The sequence below is a fragment of the Hyperolius riggenbachi genome, chromosome 3, assembly GCF_040937935.1.
Source record: "Hyperolius riggenbachi isolate aHypRig1 chromosome 3, aHypRig1.pri, whole genome shotgun sequence".
NCBI classification, from domain to species: domain Eukaryota; kingdom Metazoa; phylum Chordata; class Amphibia; order Anura; family Hyperoliidae; genus Hyperolius; species Hyperolius riggenbachi.
The window spans coordinates 377,056,074-377,075,789 of record NC_090648.1 but is presented as its reverse complement, the minus strand read 5'-3'; the positions used below and the strand labels follow the sequence as shown (position 1 = coordinate 377,075,789).

General features: G+C 42.2%; 1 protein-coding gene across 13 annotated transcripts in view; it reads left to right on the top strand.

Moving 5' to 3' along the window:
• The window catches only part of ERC1 (ELKS/RAB6-interacting/CAST family member 1), a 393,540-nt gene that overhangs the window by 105,546 nt on the left and 268,278 nt on the right, over positions 1-19,716 (top strand). For all 13 annotated transcript variants that reach the window (XM_068277245.1, XM_068277243.1, XM_068277242.1 and 10 more), the window contains exons 3-4: positions 10,689-11,105; positions 18,011-18,085. In XM_068277245.1, coding sequence (XP_068133346.1) covers positions 10,689-11,105; positions 18,011-18,085 — 492 coding nt within the window. The remainder of the gene's footprint in view (positions 1-10,688; positions 11,106-18,010; positions 18,086-19,716) is intronic.

Genomic DNA, 19,716 nt, shown 5'->3' with positions numbered 1-19,716 from the left:
CCCATTGTCTGTTTAAGAAGATTCACTGGAACCCTGTATCAGCTGGGTTCTAATGCATAGATCTGCTACCTTGCTGAAAATGGCCCTGGCCTTTTCGCTATCAGATATAGAAAAGGTAGATGCCTTTTTCTGCAAGGTGGCTGGGCTACACGCTGGAACCTGGCTGAAATGGGGCTCTATTTAATTGTATTGTACAGACAACATGCATTTACAATGGGGCATTTAGGGTGGTAATGACAGTCCAGGATGGCTGACATGGTAGAGTGTCCGCTTCCAAAACAGGAGCTTTTAGCTTCCAAAAGAAGATTCCATCTTTATATAGCTTAAAAATTCCTAAGCTTTGGCAAAAAGGAAATGCCTTTTATGTTACTGGCTTTTAATCACCAAGATTATATGCAAATTAAAGGAGTCTTGAGTTGAAGTTGGTGGAATCCTAAACTAGTTGGAGCCGGATGGTTTAGTCTGAAGAAAATACGCCTGAGAGGAGATCAAATGAACATGCAGAAGTACATCAGAGGGCAGTATTAAAGTTTGGCATATAAGCTTTTTGTCTGTAGGCTTGTACAAAGGACATAATCTGCGTATGGAGGGAAAAACGTTTATGCCATTTATTAAGGCCCTGTTTCCACAGGGGTGCTGAATCAATTCCCGAAGCGGACACGGCGACCGTGCTAATGTGATTTTGCATTCAAATTGCTATAGCCGTGCCATGCACTGCTATGGGGATTAGTTACATGGCTATAAATTGCTGCATAATTCCTAGTAATGTTGATTCAGGAATTTTATCTTCTTGCCATCTGGAGTCGGGGACGATTTTTTTTCACTTATTGGTCTAAGATTTATAAGTGTTTTTTGCCTTCCTCTAGATCAGGGGTGTCAAACTCAAATACAATGTGGGGCGAAATTGTACACTGGGACCTAGCCAACCTCAATGTCTAGTGCCCCCCCCCCCCTTTAAAGTTTCCTGGTGTCTAATTGCTCCCCTCCAACCCCTATACAGTTCCCCAGTGTCTAGTAGTCCTTCTTCCTCCCCTGTTCAGTTCCCTGGTGTGTAGTGGCCCCCACCTTCCCCTACACAGTTCCCTAGTATTTAATGCTTTCCCACTGCCTCCCCCATATGGCTTCCCTGGTGTCCTAGGGCTTCACCTCCAATATAGCTTCCCTGATGGTCTAGAGAGTGCCAAACATAATGCAAAGTGGGAAACCACTTGGGAGGCCAAATTGAATGGCTCTGGGGGCCAGATTTGGCCCGCGGGCCGGAGTTTGACATGTATGTGCTAGATCAACTGAAGGATAAGTACAACTAATGTTGTACCATATTTTCTGGTTGAACTCGATGGATAATGTTTTTTTTTTTGTTGTTGTTTTTTTTTGCAGCCACACTAATTTTCCTTTTTCAGAAGGTGAATACTAGTGGAGAATGTGTTTTGTAAATTTTACTATGATTCCATAACAAATTCACCCTTTTCTGAAGAGACCCTGTAGCTTCTGTCTCACATGTTAGCCATCCGGCAGGAAATTGCCCGCAGACAGGATCAATGTCCACAGGCTGTTCCTGGGCAGATGTTCCTCCTATCTCATGTTTATACAAGGAGAAAGCAGACCTTTCTAAAGCTACAGCTTGACATCATGGGAGGAAGATGTTAAATATTTACAGGCTGTTTACAGAGGGGAAGCAGCTTTGCAAAGATCCACCATGATCTTTACGACTAGTATCTACACCGATTGTTACTTTTAAAAAGTGGTGTGACCATTTTAGTGTGTGTGTATTTAGCCAGCGCTGTAGCAAGAATTGGAGTCAGAGCAATTTTTTAGGATCTGGAGTCGGAAACAAATGCACTGACTTCAACTCTTAATAAATTTAAACTGTTTATAAAAAAATATATATATATATATGTTAAAATGTTTTATTTCTCAGATAAGTTATCATAAATAACTTGTGAATACAGTAATAGCAGTGCTTAGTCCACCAAAATAAAATAATAATCTAATAAAAAAAAATAGTTGTGCTGCTGGAATAAAGCAGTCACTGTCTTTTTAAATCAGATAGACATGAGTGACTTTATATCTGATGTGTACACAGGAATCTTTTATATAAAATAATATCTCTGCTGTAAGAATAAAGGCAGAGTAGTCGTGTCACTAGTAGGGATGATCAGTGAGATGCAGGTAATTGTGTTGATGCAGGCTTATGCACATTTTGTATGCAAATGTATGCAGATTGAAAGTGGAACTATCAAATTCCACCTTGGCAGGAGTTGCATTTTCAAACTGCATATATTTTCATACAACATTTTTATAATCCTACATCAATGGAGAATTATTTGCATCTCATTGACCTTCCATATAATAAAATTACACCCTAATACACTAAATTAAATTCTGTATATTTAGCTGTATAAGACATTCCAGAATAAAAGGCGCACCTAGGTTTAGAGTGCAAAAACCAGGGGGAAAAATAATTAAACCCGGAGCGTCCATGTTCCAGGAGCTTCTTGCAGATGTTCCCCCTCAATTGGTATCCTCCTGTGTCCCCCATGTGTCCCCTTTGGTCCTCCCAGGTGTGTCCCCTTTGGTCCTCCCAGGTGTGTCCCCTGTGGTCCTCCCAGGTGTGTCCCCTGTGGTCCTCCCAGGTGTGTCCCCTGTGGTCCTCCCAGGTGTGTCCCCTGTGGTCCTCCCAGGTGTGTCCCCTGTGGTCCTCCCAGGTGTGTCCCCTGTGGTCCTCCCAGGTGTGTCCCCTGTGGTCCTCCCAGGTGTGTCCCCTGTGGTCCTCCCAGGTGTGTCCCCTTCTGTGCTCCCTCTAGTGAACGTGGCTTGTACTGATCACATCATCAGTAAAAGCCAACACTAGTGGGAGAAGTGCGGCAATGAAGAGGTCGGTTAACCCCGCAGGTGCTGCTGGAGAGGTAAGAGCCTGGCGCTAAACACTTTACATTTACACAGAGCAAGGACACTGGGAGGATGACGGGGACATGGAGGAGGGAAGCGGAGGCGCAGGACAGAGCGGGCACACAGGCAGAGAATCCCCGGCAGGTCGTGGGTTTGTATTGTCAGATGTGCGTAAGTCAGGGATTCCCTGCCTTTGCCGTATAAGACCCATTTTTGGTGGAGAAAACGTGCGTCTTATGCAGCGGAAAATATGGTAAAAATACATAAATCCGCCATTAGAATTAACCCATACCACTACCACTATCCCATAGTTAACAAAATAAAACATTTGTTTAAAAAAAGAAAGAAAAAGAGACATTTAAAAAAAAATACATTCATAGTTACCTTACGTATGTATGCATGTATATCATAAGGGTGTATTACTGTTCTTTTTTGCAGATAAGGGCTTGTAATTAGAGACTGACACACAACTTAAAAAAACCTGCACCTTTTATTTCCAAGTAAAGTATTGTCGCCAAACATTGTACTAAGGACATATTTTACACGTTGTAATGACCAGGACAAATGGGCAAATAAAATGTGTGGGTTTTGTCCACAGTATCACGTTTTATTTTAAAACTATTATGGCGAAAACTCAGAAATGTATGTTTTCCCTCTTTTCTAATTGTTCCCATTAAAATGCATTTAACAAAACTTTAAGGCATTTAGTACAAAGTTTTGGCTTAGTACCAACTTTCTACAGTAGTTTACTTGAAATATGCAAATAATTAAACATCAATAAGTAGATGTAGAATTATGTAAATTTTACTTCAAATCTACAGCTCGAAAGTGGACCAATCAAATGCTTTCACTGCAATATTTGATTAGTCAATTTACATTTTAGATTTTCATAATCATCATAATATTTTGCATAATTCTCAGTCATCTGAAATGTATTTGTATCTTAATGACAATCCTACTGTCTAATGTAGACTTTGGTACATGTAGATGTGGACTAGACATATAATAAACACAATTCAAACATAGCTGGCACTGGCATGTAGCTTTTACAAAATGTCTGGCAGTTAGGGGTTATGCCTCGAACGCCTGTACCAGCACTATCGCCTGGGAGGGATTGGGACTTGCATTTTCGGACGACAATACTGTGCAGATACATTGCTAGCTTCTAAGCTTGCAACATGTGTTGTTTGCAGGCCGGAGGTGGGTGAGCGAAGCACACAGTGCGGACAAGGGAAGTTGGGAGAACATTACCCTCAGCCAATGTTTGGCTAAGTTGATCCACAAGGCTGATCGCTAGCCATGGCATTGAGAGAGGTCAAGGGCTGCTGTATACAGCCTAGATTCTCAGCTGAGGCAGCCCAGACTAGCCCCTTTCATTGCATAATTGTCTAGTATGTGTACAAGGATTAAAGCGATTTAAAACCCTGACATAATATTCAATAAAAACATGTTCACCTACTTTTTATATGCCATACGGTTATCATATTTGCATTTATGCATAAGTATTATTATTCATTTAGAAGTTATAGGTTTCCAAAAGTACAGTTTTTTGCTTTGTGAGCTGACTTTGCATTTTATTAATAACTGGTTTTATTCATTGCTGTTTTGGAGGCAGACATGCTTTCACTGTCTCTCTGTCTCTAGCAGCTTCTACGCAGTCAGAGAATGTCACATTCTTCACTTGATACATTTAAGTAAACACAAGATAACATTATCTAAAGTTTGGATGCGTCTGCATTTCACTGCACTGAACTTTCAAGCTCTGTGAGTAACCCTTCGAATGCTGGTCTAGTAAAAAAAAAAATATGCTGGTTGCATATAATATGCTGGAAATAATGTTTTAGAGCAAAGATGAAATGCAGGGTTATATTCCGCTTTAAGGGTACACACAATGAGATTTTCTGGCAGATTTACTGTCATATTTTTTATTTCCAACATGTCCAATCTGATTTCCGATTGATTTTTGATCGATTTTCCATTCACTTCTGTGGAAATCGATAGGAAATCAGATCATACATGTTGGAAATAATTGATCTGACAGTAAATCTGCCAAAAAATCTCATTGTGTGTACTTAGGATTAAATTCCTGTTGGGGGGATTTGGCCTCTTGGAAGGCAAAGCTTTACACTGAATCATTGGGCTAAGCTTAAAGTGGATCTCTCCTACCAAGTAAGCAAGATTTTTATAGGTCAACAAAATCTAGAACGTTTTGTACCTGATGCACTGTACCCACTTCAGTAGCCTTCTGGAGATGCTCATACATGCCATATTCTTGGATAATGCAACACATCTGCTACGCTCCAATTCTAGTACAGGTTGGGAATATCGGTCACAATGTTGCAACAGAAATTTGTATATGTGGTGTAAACAATGCAACCCTGTATGTTGGTACGCTGCTACCTATTCTGGAAACTGGTCTGGCTGTGTACTTAAGGTGCACCACCACACATACAGTGGCTTGCAAAAGTATTCGGCCCCCTTGAAGTTTTCCATATTTTGTCACATTACTGCCACACACATGAATCAATTTTATTCAAATTACACGTGAAAGACCAATACAAAGTGGTGTACACGTGAGAAGTGGAACGAAAATCATACATGATTCCAAACATTTTTTTACAAATAAATAACTGCAAAGTGGTGTGTGCATAATTATTCGGCCCCCTTTGATCTGAGTGCAGTTAGTTGCCTATAGGCATTGCCTGCTGAGTGCTAATGAGTAAATAGAGTGCACCTGTGTGTAATCTAATGTCAGTACAAATACAGCTGCTCTGTGAGGGCCTCAGAGGTTGTCTAAGAGAATATTGGGAGCAACAACACCGTGAAGTCCAAAGAACATACAAGACAGGTCAGGGATCAAGTTATTGAGAAATTTAAAGCAGGCTTAGGCTACAAAAAGATTTCCAAAGCCTTGAACATCCCACGGAGCACTGTTCAAGTGATCATTCAGAAATGGAAGGAGTATGGCACAACTGTAAACCTACCAAGACAACGCCATCCACCTAAACTCACAGGCCGAACAAGGAGAGAGCTGATCAGAAATGCAGCCAAGAGGCCCATGGTGACTCTGGACGAGCTGCAGAGATCTACAGCTCAGGTGGGAGACTCTGTCCATAGGACAACTAAAGTCATGCACTGTACAAAGTTGGCCTTTATGGAAGAGTGGCAAGAAGAAAGGCATTGTTAACAGAAAGCATAAGAAGTCCCGTTTGCAGTTTGCCACAAGCCATGTGGGGGACACAGCAACCATGTGGAAGAAGGTGCTCTGGTCAGATGAGACCAAAATGGAACTTTTTGGCCAAAATGCAAAACTAACACTGCACATCACTCTGAACACACCATCCCCACTGTCAAATATGGTGGTGGCAGCATCATGCTCGGGGGGTGCATCTCTTCAGCAGGGACAGGGAAGCTGGTCAGAGTTGATGGGAAGATGGATGGAGCCAAATACAGGGCAAACTTGGAAGAAAACCTCTTGGAGACTGCAAAAGACTTGAGACTGGGGCGGAGGTTCACCTTCCAGAAGGACAATGACCCTAAACATAAAGCCAGGGCAACAATGGAATGGTTTAAAACAAAATATATCTATGTGTTAGAATGGCCAAGTCCAGATCTAAATCCAATTGAGAATCTTTGGCGATCTGAAAACTGCTGTTCACAAAAGCTGTCCATCTAATCTGACTGAGCTGGAGCTGTTTTGCAAAGAAGAATGGGCAAGGATTTCAGTCTCTAGATGTGCAAAGCTGGTAGAGACATACCCTAAAAGACTGGCAGCTGTAATTGCAGCAAAAGGTGGTTCTACAAAGTATTGACTCAGGGGCCGAATAATTACACACACTGCACTTTGCAGTCATGTATTTGTAAAAAATGTTTGGAATGATGTATGATTTTCGATCCACTTCTCACGTGTACACCACTTTGTATTGGTCTTTCCCGTGGAATTCCAATAAAATTGATGCATGTTTGTGGCAGTAATGTGACAAAATGTGGAAAACTTCAAGGGGGCCGAATACTTTTGCAACCCACTGTATATGGCCTCAATTCACTAAGATCATGCTGGAGATAAAATGGCAAGAGTAAACTTGCCACAGCACAGTGAGAGAGTTATCTTATCGCTTCATTCCTTAACTTACCTCCTCTGTAGTTAAGTTACCTCCTCTAACTTTAGAATTCTGGAGTTATTTTAAGGATTGAAGAGTTAACTTTAGGTTTGCCTGAGGTAAAATGTTTCCTGAATACTACATGCCCTATTACCATGGTGATAACTCTAGAAACGTCATTAAAGGCAGGAGATAAGCTTAGTGATTGAGGCCATAGTTTTTATGGCTTGGTTTAGCCTTGAATGCAGCAGGCTGGATTCACAGTGGTCAGTTGCATAACGCATGTGTAATGAGTGTGAACTACAATAAAGACTGGACATGAGGAAAACCCGTGTAATTGCATGCAGACCCTTTCTCTACTTCAGGCTTGAATTGTGATTATTTTTCTATGCTTGCTATATGCTTACTTTGCTAGTAAAGCTGATAAACTACAGTTTATAGGGAACCAACCCATTGCTATCCAAACACTTGGCTCCCATTATGCTTTGCAAATCTGTCACATCTATAGTAAATTCAGCAGCCATTATGTACAAGTGTCAGATTTCTGGAGGTCAGGATCAGATAACATGGCGAGAACCTTGATGAAATTCTTATTTAGTAGTTTATACGCATAACAAAATATTATTTTTTTTATCCTGTCTGGGCTTAGGATTTCATTTCTGCAGCTTCTTGCATTTTTTACCCCAAATGAACCCTGTACCATCTGCCTCCACCTCCCTCTACTCATTATGTATTCTGTCCATATCCGAAAACGTTTAATGTCACCGTCGCATTGTCCTTCTTCTGTACCGCCCAGCACACCATCTCCTGGCTGCTGTGGGAGAAACTGGCATTGTCTCCGCATCCAGACACCTGCTGGGATCCCAAAATTTATAGTTTCAGTTGTGGCTGTATAATGGTGCATCCCAATGTTCTTGAATTATGGTGTCTCGGCACATAGAACAGACTGAAGTATGAGGCAATCCATTACAGCCAGCTAGGCCACCTTGACATGAGAAAGCACTCTCCCATATCACAAGAGGCTAGTCACCCAGCTGCTGCTGTTCCTTGTCTGCACTCTGCAAATGTCACTGGTATTCAGGATAGCAAGTCACATCCAGTGTGTCAAAACACTGGGGGGGGGGGCCTTGGGGATTCAGGGCTGGTGCAACTCTGCTTCGAGCATAGGAGGAGGAGGAGGGGAGCCAATGACAGCCGGATGCTCACCAAAGTGAAGTTTACATCTTGTACATGGTAGTAGATAGAACAGACTCACATTTATATGTGTAGCAGCATCTCATTCTTTCCCCTTAGGGCCTGTACACACTGCTGCGCTTACGCTGTGTTTTTAAAAACGCATGCGTTGTTAAAATCGCAAAGTCTTTTGAAAGATAATGAAAATCTTGATGACCTGTACACACTGGTGCGATGCGTTTTTAGAAAAATGCAATCGCAATGCTTGCTGCACTTTTTTAAGCGGAGCGTTAGAAAAACGCATGAAAAAATGCAATGCAATGCGATTCCATTGCATTTTTCAGAAGTCAGTATCCCAGAAGACTCTCTAATTTCCTGCTTCCTGTTGAAATGTAATCTAGACAAAAAACAAAGGATTCTTTAGCCAATCAGCAATTACAAGAAAAACACAAACGCATCAAAAACGCAGGCAAAAGCGCATACGTTGCGTTTTTAAAACTACATGCGCTTGCGATTTTCAGTGTGTACAGGCCCTTATGCTGATACCTTGCAAGCACACCCTCAGCGCTGTGTCCTTCCCTGTGCCTGCTTGGATCAAATTACATCTATTTTCACAGTGGGTAGGAGAAGGGGAGACAGGAGAACTGCTGCAGCCTGTTTTATCCTCTCTGTTTGCTATAAATCTTATTTCACGTCTGTCTGCGTGCTTGCATTAGATTACGGCTCTTTTCACAGTGGTTGTGGGGTGAGAGCAGGACATGGGGGTGGGGTTATGCCATCAATCTCGCAACTTGTTTTTTTTTTTTAAATTGTGTAGTATAAATATTTAGACTCTTTATACTCAGTTTTTTTGTTTTTTGTAGTGATGCAAACACCTGGAATACTTCTGCCCCTTCTGAGTTTTTTTTCCTTTGCCAGGGGCATGAAGGGGAATTTTAAGGAGAATTTTACATTATTCATTTATTACACAATATAGTGAGATTTTTATGTAGAATAATGTTGCCAGTTGATAATGCTTAAATTTGACCCAGCAATTCATGTGAAGGGCAGTTTTGGTGATACTTGAAGCCCTAGTTCTGTTACACTTTTTAAATAATTGTATTTTGTAGAAGTGAAGTTATTAAATAGGCATTTGATATATATTGCAATCTAAAAAGTCGAAAGGGTTAGGTTGAAGGCTTTCACCAATGGTCAGGTTGTCGCCGCTGACACTGTCCTCTTCCTCTTCTGTTCCTGTGATTTGATTTACCGGCCTGTCCCAGATGGTAACATGGTTGCGTGGGTCTGAGTGTAATCTCTGTTGCAGAAATGGCTCTCTTCTGACTGCCAGCCAATTGGATTGTTTTGGCAGGTATTCCTATATTGCAATGAGTCCATCCTTCCATGACCTTAAACAAAATGTATATGCTTCCCCCTCCGACCCCCTTGTTAAGACTCCTAAGTCCACATTAGAAGATCTGATTGGTGGGATGGTGGCATTTTTTGCATTAAAAATGCATTCTTATCTGCCAAACACCAAATTTTGCCAATTTTTTTTTTATTTTCACTGCCATGGAATGGCTGGCCTAGGGAAAGAGGGTAAGCAGACATTTGGGTACAGCAATATTGCACATATGCAGCTTTGTTTTTTTACTTTGACAGTTAAAGAGCTTGAGGAATATAGTCGCTTGACAGCCCATTTCTCAGATGCTTGGAGTTTTTTATGTGTGTGAAGCTTCTGCAGGTGGTCCTAAGAATATTTGTGACGTGGCCAGAAGTGCTCTCTGTCAAAGGCTAGTTCTATACACTGTGGCAGCTGCTGCCTGAATTTCTTCTTCTATTTAGACTGCAAGGAGGCAAGAATAAACTGAATGTAGGTAGTGGCCACTGGTATGTGTGTCTGACTAGGTACTTCAAAAGTGAAATAATTTGCTGATTAGCAATCATCTACATCAGCCTTTCTCAACCTTTTTTACCCTGGAGGAACCCTGCAAATACTTTTTGGATCTCAAGGAACCCCTGCAAGTAATTTTTATTATGCTGCCCCCTACTACTGTGCCCTTTATTACAAATTCTAATGCTTTTTATTAATGTGCTCATCATTATTCTGACCCTCAATTTAGTGCTCTTTTTTACAGTACCCCCTGTTATAGTGTGCTCGCTATCATACCTCCCCCAGCCCCTACGATGGTGGAAAAATACCATGGAACCCCTGCAGCGTGCTCAAGGAACCCTAGAGTTCCAGGGAACCCTAGCTGAGAAAGCCTGATCTACATAGACCAAAACTAGCTCAGCAACTAACTTGCATGCGCAATAGTGCATGGAGTGGACATTTTATTTTGTCAATGCCAGATGCCAGTGTTGTCCGTGACAATAATATTTTACACACATTTTTATTTTATCATACCATTTCTGTAAAATGCAATTATAATGTATTTGAACTGGGGCTTTTTTAAATCTTTTTTTTAATTGTTTTTATCCCACTGGACCCCTTTCACCATCCTTTTTATTAGCACATCTTTCATTTTCATTCTCTTTTTGTTGCAGCATCTACAGATGACCATTCAGGCCATGCAAGATGAGCTGCGCATCCAGCGAGACCTCAACCAGCTCTTCCAGCAGGACAGTGGTGGCCGGGCCAAAGAATTGTTCACTGGAGAGCCAAATGAGGAGAACTTCCGCATCCTCCATGCCGAGCATGACCGCCAGGCCAAGGAGCTGTTTCTGCTGCGCAAGACCCTGGAGGAGATGGAGCTGAGGATCGAAACGCAGAAACAGACTCTCAATGCCAGGGACGAGTCCATCAAGAAGCTGCTTGAGATGCTGCAGAGCAAAGGCATCTCCTCCAAGGTCATGGATGAGGATCATGAGAGGACCAGGAGGCTGGCTGAGGCTGAGATGCATGTTCACCATCTGGAGAGCCTGCTTGATCAGAAGGAGAAAGAGACCAACATGCTGAGAGAGGTAATTGTACATTCTGCAACTGTATTAAATACAGCCAGAGCAGTCTGCCTAATAAGCTTCTATAAAGGACCACTTCAGCCAGAATTGGTAATTCTGTGTGTGGTGGATACTGGAGAGTAATAACCCTGTTCCAGGAGTTCTCATAAAGGGCTTTCCTTTCCATTCACCCCGGTGGCACACAAAAGTATAGTAGAAAAAAATACCTTTCTAAATAGCTTTTTTTATGCAGTTGCATGGGTTTTCCCCAGGAAAATTTGCTGTCCAGACTACGCACCCTTCCCCTACAACGCCCACTAATGGTACAGTCTTGATTGTAGAGTCTTTCCACCTCTGTGTAATATGAGGGACTACCTTAAGTATCTGTTCAAAGTATATTCACTCTACAGAGATTTGGCAAGATTGTGCAATCAACATTGTATCATTAATTTCACTGCCAGTATTCCTAAACTCAGGGTGAAAAAAACCTGTCCGGCTTGGTAATCGCGTGCCAAGGACGGGATGACTGCTAGGCAGGATCTGCAGAGAATGCAGTGGTGCGGCATTCAGAGCTCACCTCCCCCGGATCTGGACAGTCGCAGCCCACCCTCTGAGTCATCTGAGGCTTCCCATCCCTCGCATGAGATTGTCATCTTTCACATGACAACAGACGGCAACCTCGTATGAGATAGAGGGACATTTCATTGCATTTAAACAATGCCAGTTGCCAGATTGTCCTTCTGGTTCTCTGTCTACAATACTTAGAGCCTCTGAGCCAGAACATGAATGGGCTCTGACTTAAAGAGCAACTCCAGTGAAAATAATGTAGTAAAAAAGTGCTCCATTTTTACAATAATTATGTATAAATGATTTAGTCAGTGTTTGCCCATTGTAAAAGCTTTCCTCTCTCTGATTTACATTCTGACATTGACACTTTTACTGCTGGCAGGTGATGTCACTGGAAGTAGCTGCTGCTTGCTTTTTTTGGAGTTGTAAACAGTTATTTCCCACAATGCAAGGTGTTTCACAGACAGGAAACTGCCAGGACCATGGTCCTCACAGTTTCCTGGGGGAGGGCTTTCACCACAATATCAGCCATACAGAGCCCTCTGATGATCCGTTTGTGAAAAGGAATAGATTTCTCATGTAAAAGGGGGATCAGCTACTGATTGGTTTAATTCTTGGTCATGGTTTCTCTTTAAGTCTGATCCACATGCTTGTTCCAGGTATGTAATTCAGACATTACTGAAGCCATAAAGACCAGCAGGACAGCCAGGCAGCAGGCATTGTTTTAAAACAAACAATCATGGCATCCTCAGCATTTGTGTAAATGGTTGCCCTACAGTATCGAATTTGGCCTGTAGCAAGTACAATAGGTGGAATCTAAATTGCAGATTATAATTCAGTTAGGTAAACTGGGATGGGTGGGAATCTATCTGGGTATTCACATGACTGTCTAGGAAGAAGCAGGGTGCATTGACCGATTCATTGGAAAAGTTATTTTTATCTGGTGCTTCCTATCAGCCAGAGGGTTATCACATGATGTGTGGCCCTGTTGGCACTAGGCTACAGCCCTGGTGCTGTAGAGGTTAAAAAGCTCCCTTCTACACAGCTCCGTTCACCCAGGATACATGAAGCAGACGGCTGATATCCTGTTTCCATGGAGACGATCACCATGGCTACTGCGGGTGTCAGATAAATGCTCTTTTCTCAGACGCTGTAAATAGAATATGCAGGGTAATCTGGGAGGCCAGAGAAAGGAGAGGCCGGAATTTGATGCCTGCCTGCTCCCTGTCTCTGAAGATCTGGGGGGGCCTCTGCCTCTTCCTATGTCTATATTGTATTCACGCATAATCTGACTACTAGAATTCACTTACTTTGTCTAATGATTCCCATAAACGTGATGCCCATCACTAAATGGGACCATTTTCATTAGGCTTAGGCTGTGCTTGCTTTATCTGTGACTAGTCGCATATAGTCCAGTATCCTAAACCTTCACAAAGTATGTTCTAATGCTGACAGAACATGTGGATTAAAAAATAATTGTTAGTGACTCTTGCATCATAAGACCTAGGACCCACTTGCAATTGCAAAGTGCTCTCAAAATGCTAGTGATTTTTAGCATGATTTTGCCACTTAAAATCTAGGGAATCAGCGGTGATTCCCTAGAAAGTATAAATATAGTGGGTTCCAAGCCTTAGTGCATATTTCCATAGTGCCGTGCTGGTTTCTAATCCGTTGTTTGGACTTAAGGTGAACACACACACCAATCAATTAAAATATCCAATTTTACACCAATTCGATAAATATGATCGGTTGTCCCAAAATCGAGAAATATTAAATCATATTCGATGCCAAGCCGCTAAAGCTAATAACATTTTGGGATGCATTAAAAGGGAAATAAAAACTTGAGATGCTAGCATAATATTGCCTCTGTTTAACTCTCTAAAAAGGCCACATCTGGAATATGGAATTCCGTTCTGGGCACCACATTACAGGAAAGATATTGCAGTTTTAGAGCAGGTGCAGAGACGAGCAACAAAATTGATACAAGGGATGGAAGGTCTCACTTACCAAGAAAGGTTAGATAAACTGGTTTATTTAGTTGGGGGATGAGCTTTTTGTCCCTAGGCCTTTACAAAGGAGTAGAGGACATGATCTGCGCATGGAGTTAAAACATTTTAGCCATTTATTTAGGAAAGGGTTCTTTACAGTAAGAGTGATTAAGATGTGGAACGCATTGCCGCAGGAAGTAGTGAAGGCAAATTCTATATCTGCATTTAAAGGGGGCTTAGATGCTTTCCTTGCATTGAAAGACAACCATGGCTATATCCACTAGGTAATTCCCAGTGGTGGTGTTCCAGGGATTTTATGTGATTGCCATCTGGAGTCGGGAAGGATTTTTTCCCCTTTTGGGGCTAATTGCACCATGCCCTGTAAGGCCCGGTACACATCAGCGTTTTTTTTAGCGGAGCCGGCTGTATGGATCCACCATCAGGATCAGGTAAAAACTGTCAGTTTGTGTGCTGTATACTGTCAGTTTTTCATTTGTTCCTATGTAGCTGTAAAACCTTCCATTTCCGTTTCGCTGAGCGAAATGGTTCGGAAAATTGGGTCCTGCTGTATTGTTTTGTCCGTTCAGCAGAACGGACAACGGAACCGTACGGCCGATGCCGTTGGCAAAAGCTACTGTGAACTGAGCCTAAGGTTTTTTTTTGCCTTCCTCTGGATCAACAGGGATATGCGAGGGAGCAGGCTGGTGTTGTACTTTGTTTTCTGGTGGAACTCGATTGACTTATGTCTTTTTTCAACCCAAATAACTATGTAATAATGTAAAAATCGAATTGAATTTCCCCCTTTTTTTTTTCAATATTTTTTTGAGATTGGATATGTTGGAAAAGTCACACCAATTTTATCAAGAATTGTATGGTGTGTGTGTGTGTGATGGATTATGAAACTGTATTCAACGAGAAGAAATTGTTTGTAACTATGCAGTACATTTTTCTCTCAATTTTTCTAACCAACAAATTTTTTCATAGTTTACATTCTTTTATCCAAATATTGCGGCAATCTTGTACCTTGAAGATTCTGATTGAAACTTCCGATCAATCGGAAAATTGGATTGAATTAAAAAAATTGTATGGTTTGGGGCCACCTTTACAATTAACCGCTTGCCGCCCGCGTCACGCCAGTAGGCGTGGCCGCGGCGGCAGCCCCAGGACCAGCTAACGCCAATTGGCGGAAAGTCTTGGGGCAGCACGGTGCGCGCGCATCTCCAGTTTGGTGGGCGGAGCTGAGCTCCGCCTTCAGTCTCCGAGCGGCGATTGCCGCTCGGGAGACTGTTACACGGCGAAACAGCCGTGTATTTACATGTGCAGCGCTGCGATCAGCAGCAGCGCTGCACTGGGGACAGCCGTGTGACACGGCTGTCCCCATGGGGGACAAGAGAGCGATCGGCTCTCATAGGCAGAAGCCTATGACAGCCGATCGCCGTGATTGGCCGGCTGGGGGGAGGGGGGGGGATTTAGGAAAAAAAAAAAAAAAAGAAAATGTCCAAAAATATTAAAAAAACAAACAAACAAATATTTATAAAAAAAATAAAATAAACACAGGGGGGGGGGGCGATCAGACCTCACCAACAGAGAGCTCTGTTGGTGGGGAGAAAAGGGGGGGGAGATCACTTGTGTGCAGAGGTATACGGCCCGGCAGCTTGGCCTTAAAGCTGCAGTGGCCAATTAATGTAAAATTAGGCTGGTCACTAGGGGGGTTTACCACCATGGTCCTCAAGAGGTTAAAAGATCCAATTTTACACCAATTTGATAAATACAATCGATTGTCCGACCCCCCCCCAAAAAAATCTATCTTTTTTTTGTTTTCAATCGAGTTTTTCATTTCTTTTTGTCGATTTTTTTTTTTTTTGGGGGGGAGATTGGAAATGTTTGAAAATTCAGACCAATTTTAGCAAAAATTGTGTGGTGTGTGATTGATTGTGAAATTGTATTCAACCAGAAAAAATTGTATGTAACTATTCAGTACATTTTTTTGGTTCTTGTAACCAACTAATTTTTTCAGTTTCTTTTATCCTGAAATTGTGGCAATCGTTTAAGAATATGTGTGGTACCTCAAAGATTCTGTTTGAAACTTCCGATCAATTGGAAAATTAGATCGGAATGCTCAAATCAAATTGCATATGCTGTAGAGGGGTGCACGAGGATTACCCAACCACCTTTCCAGGGATGCTGTTGGATCCACAGGTGGGAGTGGCTAGAGATGCTGTCCCTGTGCACATCTATTTTACACTGGAAAGTGTATTATCAGTCTCTGTTCTTTATCTGAAAGTGGAGAGTCCTTTTGTAAGGAACTGTTTATTGCAGATAAAGCTAACCGTGTAATATATTCAAAGCAAATGGGGGTGATCCGTAGACTCATTTTAGGCTAAAACTGGCATCTTTTATTGGAGAATAGGCAAACACATGACATATCCACATATACAACTGACACATGTCGGTCTTATAATCTGCCTTGAGCAGTAGGTACCCTGAGCAGTAGAAATAAATGAAATCGGTACTTACCTGGGGCTTCCTCAGGACCACCGTGGGCCGCGAGGTCCCAACACTTCCTGAACGGTGACGCTCCATGTCATCACACCGGCTGCTGCACGTCATCACGGCGGTTGGCGTGACAGTCCTGCGCACGCACGGTTCAGAGTTAGAAAACTGCTCATGCGCAGGACTGTCATGCCGGTCGGCGTGATGTCACGGAGCTTCACCGTTCGGGAATTGTCGGGCCGACGGTAATGAAGTCAGCAGCGTGACTGCGAGAGAAGCCAGGAGGATGCCGGGGACCTCGCGGCCTACGGTGGGCAGGAGGAAGCCCCAGGTAAGTACCGATTAAATTTATGTCTACTGCTCAGGGTCCCTTTACTCATAGTTGCAACGGCACTGAGCATAGGTGGAAACTATATACTGTACGTATGGAGGAGAAAAAACTCCCCCACCCCAAAAGAAACCACTGATTTAAAGGGGTGGTTTCTTGTGGGGTGGGTGCAATTTTTCCTCCTCCACACCTATAATAGTTTCCACCTGTGCTTAGTGTCCTTGCAACTATGATTTAAACGATCCCGAGCCAAAGCCAAAGCTTGGGATCAAAATCAGATACTCTCCTTATAGAGACACTAAAGTGAAAAAAAATTATGATATAATGAATTGGTTGTGTAGTACAGCTAAGAAATAAAGTGTTAGGAGCAGAGACCTAAGTCTAATATTTGTTTCCAGTACAGGAAGAGTTAAGAAACTCCAGTTGTTATCTATGCAAATAGCCATTGAGCTCCCACTTCTGATTAGGTTTATCTCAGCTGTGTATTTCTTTTGCAGAAAACCGTTCAGGACAGGTCAAAAGTTCACTGCCTGTTCTGAAAAAACTTTTAGAATGCGGAGTAGTGCGTAAACTGCAAGTATTAGAGAATGATGCAATGTTATAAAAAAAAAGCTGTATAACTGAAAATAAAATATGAGAATATTTTTTTTTTTGCTACCAATGTTCTAGTAATTATCCCTACTACACAACCAATTCATGATATCATATTTTTTTTTCACTTCACTGTCTCTTTAAGAGAGTACTACTCGCTACTCAGATGTTCCTTGTTGCTGAGTAAGGCTCCTTTTCAAAGCTGCGCAGTAGATATGCGAGCACAGCCGCACAAGCACAGTAGCCTGCGACTTACTGCACGGCAAGCTCGCATGGCTACTGTGCGACCTCGAAAAGAACTACATGGCCCCAATGTGATTAGCAGCAATGCCTTGTCGCTAATCTTCAGGGGGCCATGCTCAGCGGACATTAAATACAGCCGGAAGCCTCAATAGGATACTGATCCAATATCCAATTCTGTACCCAAGCTTCGGCTCGGGTACACTTTAAGGGCAGTTTGTAAGTCTGCTACGTGTCAGCTATGTCTGTGGACGTGTCCTGTGTTTGCCTTTTTTCTAGTAAAAGATACTGGTTTTATCCTCACCTGAGCCTGCCGATTTCCTACATATGCTTTGAATACGAGTGTGGCTGACCAAGATCCAGTCCCCGTGAGGCAAATACAGGGGTCTAAGCATCTGGTTCTATTTGTGTGTGTGTGTGTGTGTGTGTGTGTGTGTGTGTGTGTGTGTGTGTGTGTGTGTGTGTGTGTGTGTGTGTGTGTGTGTGTGTGTGTGTGTGTGTGTGTGTGTGTGTGTGTGTGTGTGTGTGTGTGTGTGTGTGTGAATTCTGCCTCATGATGGCGCTTCATGTGCGAGAGGATGCTTGGTTCTGCTGCTATGGGTCAGGTAGCTAATGATGCCTTTTCTGTCTGCAATAGAGGAGCTCTCACATTAATTCCCTGCATTGGGGATGGTATTCTCGCTCACCTGTCGTGTTTTCTTCTTCCTTCCTCCTCCTTGCAGGAGATCCATCGGCGATTTGAAAATGCTCCAGATTCTGCCAAGACGAAGGCTCTCCAGACTGTCATCGAAATGAAGGTAAGGGAGGCAGAAGCGTACAGAATGCTAGTAAGGAAAAAAGTCATTACTGAAGACGCTACTTTTTTTCCTAATACAAATCATAATTTTTTTTTTCTGTAAGAAGTATTCTATCGTAAAAACGAAGGGTGAAACGAGGACCAGAGAGCACAACATTCTAAGACTGTTGGAGTGGAGTTGTCTGGTATCCATTCTACACTTTGAAGTGTTAGTGTACTTCTACTTTAGTGTGTTGAATTTAACATGAAGTTCTGATCAATAATACAGTTCTGTTCTGAAATACAGTCTTGTCACAAAACTGAGTGATCAGTAGTTCTCACTTCTGTACTCTGTTTGCAGATGTTGGCAGCATTTCATTAAAGGGATGATAATGATTGCAGAAAGTTCATTTACATCTATGGAAGGAGATTCAAAAGCACATTTTTCAAGCAAAGATCAGCAGACACAGCGGCTACTTTACTGTCAGTGTAAGCAAGGAGCATAACAACGTATTGCATATCCTGCAGTTAACAAGCCTCTGTCTTAAAGAGAATCTGTATTGTTAAAATCGCACAAAAGTAAACATACCCGTGTGTTAGGATACATCTCCTATTACCCTCTGTCACAATTTCGCCGCTCCCCGCCGCATTAAAAGTAGTCAAAAACAGTTGTAAAAAGTTTGTTTATAAACAAACAAAATGGCCACCAAAACAGGAAGTAGATTGATGTACAATATGTCCACACATAGAAAATACATCCATACACAAGCAGGCTGTATACAGCTTTCCTTTTGAATCTCAAAAGATCATTTGTGTGTTTACCTTCTGTCCCCTTCTTCTCTCATGCACTGAACATTACAGGCTTCCTGCAGACAGCTCTGCCTGTGCCTGTGTTTGTAATTCCTCAGTATGTGTCAGCCAGCTACTTTCACAGCCTAACAGAGGAGGGTTTTTATCCAGCACTCTTCTATCACTGATAAGATAGCAGAGAAGCTGCTGGCTTATGTAAATAAAACACGCACTGGAGTGTGCATAGAGGAACAGACCAGCACAGAAGAGTTGGCAGCCTTCCAGACACAGGCCGACAAGTCTGACAGGGGAAAGATACATTGATTTATTACAGAGACCGTGATAGTACAAAGTGCTGCAGTGAGCCAGAACAGATTAGAATAGGTTTAGGAACTTGTAGGATCGTAGAAAAAATGTTGTAATTTTTGTTACAGAGTCACTTTAAAGGGAACCAAGCAATATTTTTAACACTGCCAGGGCACCTCAATGGCACATTAAAAATGCATGCTAACAATGTGGCTCATTAATACTTAAAGCGGAATATAACCCTGCATTTCAACTTTGCTCTAAAACATTATTTACAGTATATTATATGCAACCAGCATTTTTTTTTTACTAGACCAGCATTGGAAGGGTTACACAGAGCTTTAAAGTTCCTGGACAGAACTGCAGACGCATCCGAAGCTGACATAGATACATTTTGTTTACATAAATGTATCTAAGTGTGGCATGTGACTCACTCTCTCTGACTGAGAAGGAGCTGGAGGACAGCCAAAGAGTGTAACATTTATCACTTGTTACATTCTATGTAGTTAAATGTATCTATCTGAACTTCTGCATATCTCTCCACCGAACTTTAAACCT